At 27.8% G+C, this 5,773-nt stretch overlaps 1 protein-coding gene across 1 annotated transcript; it reads left to right on the plus strand.

The window, feature by feature from the left end:
• Nucleotides 1–434: 434 nt before the first annotated feature.
• Nucleotides 435–2,208, plus strand: LOC145054952 (elicitor-responsive protein 1-like). The gene is made up of 5 exons (XM_079003224.1): nt 435–654; nt 755–847; nt 940–1,084; nt 1,201–1,330; nt 1,872–2,208. The coding sequence occupies exons 1-5, from the start codon at nt 585–587 to the stop codon at nt 2,025–2,027; spliced, it is 594 nt and encodes a 197-aa protein (XP_078859350.1). The 5' UTR covers nt 435–584; the 3' UTR covers nt 2,028–2,208.
• Nucleotides 2,209–5,773: the final 3,565 nt, after the last annotated feature.

The following is a 5,773-nucleotide window of genomic DNA, read 5'->3' on the forward strand; positions in this document are numbered from 1 at the left end:
AAAATTATATACTATACATTGAAAGATTATTAAAAGACCAAAACTCTTAACGTCGCGATACCTAACGTTCTGATTTAAACGAAACTGAGAAATGGTCGCTAAATCATTATAAATTATTAATGTTAAACTAATATTAAAAACAATTAAAAGTATTATACACTAGACAAGATTTAGAATTGACTCTTAATTATAAAAAGAAAACTCAATAGTTATATAAATTGGAAAAAAAAACTGCACATGTTTCATCCAACCACTCCATCACATTATATTAGTATCTTCTAGTACAAGTTGAATCGTTTACAGCCAGCCTACATGCATAAGTCCTCAATCACTACCTTCACTTTTTAAATTCAATGCGTATAGTAAGCCAACTCCAACTCCGATGGCTTTCCTTTTCTTATTCAACGTGACGACTTACAACAAGACGTCAAACACGCTAGCACCACCGTCTCCGTAACTTCCTCCATTGACGTTATATAAATATTCTCTCTTCAAAATCTGCAAATTATCTTCTCTCTTCTTTGATTAGTGATTGATATCAAGACTAGTGTTGACAGTGTGTCCGAAGATAGAGAAATATAACGATGGCAGGTGGTGGCGTATTGGAGGTGATGCTAGTGGATTCCGAAGGCATTAGAGCAAAAAGGTTTCTCGGTAAGATCGAACACCAGTATACTGAATTTACCAACTGAGTTATAAGGGAACTGGAACTTCAATTCCTAACGTGGGTTTTTGTTTTTGTTTATGATTTCAGGTTGTGTAGTTTGCTGTAGTACTTCGGCTGTTAATAGACCATATGTATGTGTTGAATACGGGGATAAAAAACGCGTAAGCAAAGTCGCTCAAGGTAGGGCTTAATTAAGTATGTCGAATAATGTTTTCATTGTTTTTATTGCATTTGTTGAAATGAAAAGGTTGGAATAATTGGAATTAATGTAGGAAAAGGGAAGAAATCCATATGGGAACAAAAGTTCGAGTTTGTGGTTGACTATCCCATGGATGAAAAGAAGTTGGATCAAAAGCTTGTGTTTCGTGTCATGGACAAACATAAACTTTCCGATGATGGATATGTTGGTGATGCTACGTAAGAACGTTAAAGACTAATTTATTATTTTGTTTGTTTTAGTTTTATTTATATAAGCTTTGCTTTAGCATAAGATATGTGACTAATTACATTGGATTGAATGGGTGTATATATAGGATTCATGTAAAGGATGTTGTTTTAATGGGGATGGAGAAAGGGGATGCAAAGCTCGGAAGTCGGAAATACAGGGTGGTCCGGGAGGACAAATCTTACACCGGCGATATATCTGTGGGAGTTACTTTCAAGGTGTGCATTCGTTGACACTTTTGTATATTTAAATTTCAAACAAATTGTTTTTTAGTTTTAAAACCAACCACAATATACATTAAGTCATTATATTTTGATTTTTTTTTTGTTTCTTAACTAGCTACTATATATTTTTGAAAAATCTTATATGCGACCACTATGACAATCTATTGTATGTTTAACATGTGTTAAAACTAACATGGTTTCTTGTGTACCTAACGTGATATGCGTATAACCTCCAAAATTTGCAAAAAAAAATCATTTTAGAAAGTAAAATATTATTTCATGAACCACATATGATGTCACGTAGGTGAATGAAAAGTAATGTGTGATCAGTTTATAACCTTCTAATTAGTTGTAAATGGGTGGTTACATAGTGAAATTTCTTTGAAAAAGGGTGACTTTTATTGATCAAAATAATATATAGTGCTTAAACCACAAAATGATCAAAATATAGTGACTTTAATGTATCTTGATTAAATTATACAAAATAAATAATTAAATATGCTTGGAAAATAAAACCTCTATCTATATTGTGCAGAGAAAAGATGGGGTGAATAATGATGGTGAAAGGAAGGAAAGCCTTGTAAATAATGAGGGTACAAAAATGGCAACAAAAGATGGAGTGAATAATGATGGTGAAAGGAAGGAAAGCCTTGTTAATAATGAGGAGGGTACAAAAATGGCAACGGCATAATGTCTTGATCATTTAAGGTTGTGGTCTTGTGGATAACTAGTTTTTCTTGTTGCTAAAGACTTAAATTTGTAGGTTTTAAGACAATATTGTCGGATAAAGGATAAAGTCAATTAGAAGTTCGTTGGGTTTGAGTGTGTAACTAGTTTTTCTTGTTGAAACAAGTGCCCGTAATTATTTTCAATTTAGTTATACTTCTAAAACAAAAACTCGAAGCGTTTGTTTATCCAACTTTTGATGATTAATAAACAAAAAATCAGACGTCTTTTGCAATCCAGCAACTTTATTTTATTATGTGAGATTACATTCACTTCAAGTTAAATGTAATCTTGATGAACATTATTATTTTATCTTTTATAGATTGGATGTGATTTTGTAAAATTAACAAGTTTTTTTTATAAAATATATATAAGTGTTATAAAACTTCGGCATTTTGTATGTTGAACTTATAAAAATTGCAAAAGCCGTGTACCTTTTATTGAAGTCTCTTCTACTGAACACTTTATTCAACCTATGTTTTCGACTTGGAATATTCCTTATACTTTATGAAAGTTGTCAAAAATGAGACGTGCTGAAAGAATAAAGATTTTGAAATATTTTGACAAATGAAGGACCTTAAAACCTAAAGAGTAAATTATACAAATTGTCCTTTGGTTTTGGAGTAATTTTTGTATGTAGTTCCTAACTTTTTTTAGTCGGACCATCTTCATTGATATGTCATATGTTTTTGATGCATCTTTAGTCTCTCCCATAATCCCATATATAAAACAAGTATATTGCCTTTACTATTTTCTTTTTCTATTTAATTAATTAATTATTATTTATAAATTTAAAATATAACAATAAGGCTCTACTCACTAATTTCCCTCTGCCAAAACCATGGGATAATAGATATCTTATACAATGACATTTCCAAGGGTTTGAAACCATTTTATCCACTCTCGTATCACTAGATCATCCTTGGCGCTAGTGGAACTGACTAATATTATAAAAGTTTTAAATTTTTAACGTATAACTGGAAACAGTCTTGGTTTTTTCTTTTTTTATTATTATTATTATTATTATTATTATTATTGTTATGACCACAATTTTCTCGAATAATTATCATTTTAGCTCACTTAACTAGATTTATGGTTAACTTGGTTAACTTTTTTATAAAATCAATACTAAAAAGTTTAAATTTTGTTCCCGAAGTTTGCAAAAAATTATACAGCATGGTTTTTTAACTTTATTTTTTATTTTTTATATACTTTATTTATTTTTGTTCTCTCTCTCTCTCTCTCTCTCTCTATATATATATATATATATATATATATATATATATATATATATATATATATATACACACACACACACACATACATTTTTATTTTCGTTGTTTAATTTTATTTTTCAACGATTTGATTTTTTTTTTTACCTTTTTACCATTTGTTTTCTATTTTTTTAGTGTATATATAGAGTATATTAGAGTTTTTTTTCATATTTCTTTTCGTAGTATGTTTTAATTTTTTCATCTTTTTATTTTATTTTTAATTTTTTTCTTATTTATTTTCCAATTATTTGTTTTTACCTTTTTGTGTTTTTAAATTTTTATTGACTTTTTTCAAAAAATATAAAATATATTAATATATTAGAGTATATTACAATTTTGATAAGTTATAGTTTTGTAATTTTTTAATTTTATTTCAAGTAAATAAAATAGTTATGATTATATTTGTAATTTCGGTCCAACTTATTTTCTTTTTATTTTTTCTTCTTTAGTGATATTATATTTATGTTCAGAAAAAATGAAAAAAAAAGTTTGTTTAATGAGAATTAGTGTTTCAATGTGTGATGTAACTTGTAAATTAAATCATATTTATATATGTGATATCAATAGTTTAAATTCAAGATAATATTTCAATTTGACAATAGATTAAAAGAAAGAACAAAAAAATAATAATAGTTGTTCTCTATAAAAGAAAAACTTGTTATAGTAATTTATACTTAATTCAAGTTCGTTTATTTGAATCAAAATAAATAAAAATATTAGAAAAACCATAAATAAATAAAATAAAATAATATAATACAAAAGGTAAAAAGTTAAAAAAAAATTCAAATTGTTCAAAAATTAAGTTAAAAAATGAAAAAAAATAAACTATATATAAAAAGAAAATAAAAAAGTATATGTATTTATAAAAAAACAAAAATAAATAAAATATACAAAAAACGAAAATTAGATTTAAAAAACCATGTGATGTAATTTTTTACAAACCCGATGGACCAAATTTGAACTTTTTAGGACTGATTTTGCAAAAAAAAAAAATTAACAAATTTAACCACGAAACTCATTAAGTGGCTAGAGTGATAATTCTGCGAAAAAGCTGTGGTCATAGCAATAAAAAAAATATTAGGGCTTTTTCCAACTACGCGTTAAAAATTTAGAGTTTTTATAATATTAGTCAAACTCAACACCAACATGAAAATCAACAATCGTTGTTGTTTCAATGAATCACCGACATGAAAACTCAACAGCACTGTCATCTCTATGAACTGCCCATCTATCTCTCTCATAGTTTGACAGAGGACTAACTTGACGGAGAACTGATGGCATGAGTAGCCGGAGAACCTACTTTCTCAAGTATGTGTTGTCGGCGGCAACAAACCTTTTAGATCTTGGTACAAATTCAGAGGCAACCATTAACAATAAAATTCTAAACAACAAGTAAGTAAATAAATAAATGTTTAAAAAAATAGATAACCCCAAAAAAGTTTTTTTTATATCTAAAGGGACGTAAGAGCAAAACAAAGTTTAATGGAGAATCCGAGAAAATAGATACTAAACTGAAAAAGTATCCAAAGTCATAGGGACCATTCATGTAATTTACTTCAAAATTAAAATAGTTCGATTTCTATATGAGAAATTTCGTCAAATAATCATGTATAGGGGGTTGTTTTAACGATTTAACCATGAAAATTGAAGTTTTTTAGAATGACCAGAGGGTGCTCTACTGATCGACTAAAGCCTCTGAGGAACCGGAACATCTCTGCGGATCTTGGGTTTTTATTTTTAATTTTTTTTTGTTTTTTTTTTTGTTTTGTTTTCGTCTATTAATATTAATTTTTTTAATACACTAATACCTTATGTGATTATTATGTAAAAAAATTGACAAGAAAAATGTTAAAAATAATGAGCTTATGTTTAATATCAATCCACAGAACTGTTTGGGAATCCACAGAACTGTTACCAGCATATCAGTCTACACCTATACATATCATTGTATAAATTGTCATACCGGTTAAATATTGTTTGGGAATCCACATGTTTGCACTCTTCCGTAATGATGTCACGACATTTAGTGAGAGCCCGGGATGACTCTGTATCTATTTTTTGTTTTTTTTTTGTTTTTTTTTCTTATTTGCTTTCCAATTATTTGTTTTTAAATTTTTATTGACATTTTTCAAAAAATATAAAATGTATTAATATATTAGAGTATATTACAATTTTGATAAGTTATAGTTTTGTAATTTTTTTTGTAACATCCCAAAATTCAAGGCCAAAAATTTCGTTTTGATTAAGTTATAATATAAAACCATCAATAATAAAACATTATATTCATATCTCATGTCAAAACCAAAGTGTCAATAATGAAAGCATTTTATCGTAAAACCATATCAGAGTGTAATCCCAAAGATCTCTTGTGCAGAAAACATAGTGTGATGCGCTGCGATCAAGCCGGCTCCTTCCTTTGAAAACGAGTACCTGAAAC

This window comes from Lactuca serriola, chromosome 5 (assembly GCF_051521515.1).
Source record: "Lactuca serriola cultivar US96UC23 chromosome 5, Lser_US96UC23_V15, whole genome shotgun sequence".
Taxonomy (NCBI): Eukaryota; Viridiplantae; Streptophyta; class Magnoliopsida; order Asterales; family Asteraceae; genus Lactuca; species Lactuca serriola.

What these genes read in the sequence shown, in the direction of transcription:
- LOC145054952 (XM_079003224.1), top strand. Translation starts at nt 585, where the DNA reads ATGGCAGGTGGTGGCGTATTGGAGGTGATGCTAGTGGATTCCGAAGGC. An exon ending in CGTAAGCAAAGTCGCTCAAG is followed by an intron (nt 848 to 939) that starts GTAGGGCTTAAT and finishes GAATTAATGTAG; the next exon opens with GAAAAGGGAAGAAATCCATA. An exon ending in CTGTGGGAGTTACTTTCAAG is followed by an intron (nt 1,331 to 1,871) that starts GTGTGCATTCGT and finishes TATATTGTGCAG; the next exon opens with AGAAAAGATGGGGTGAATAA.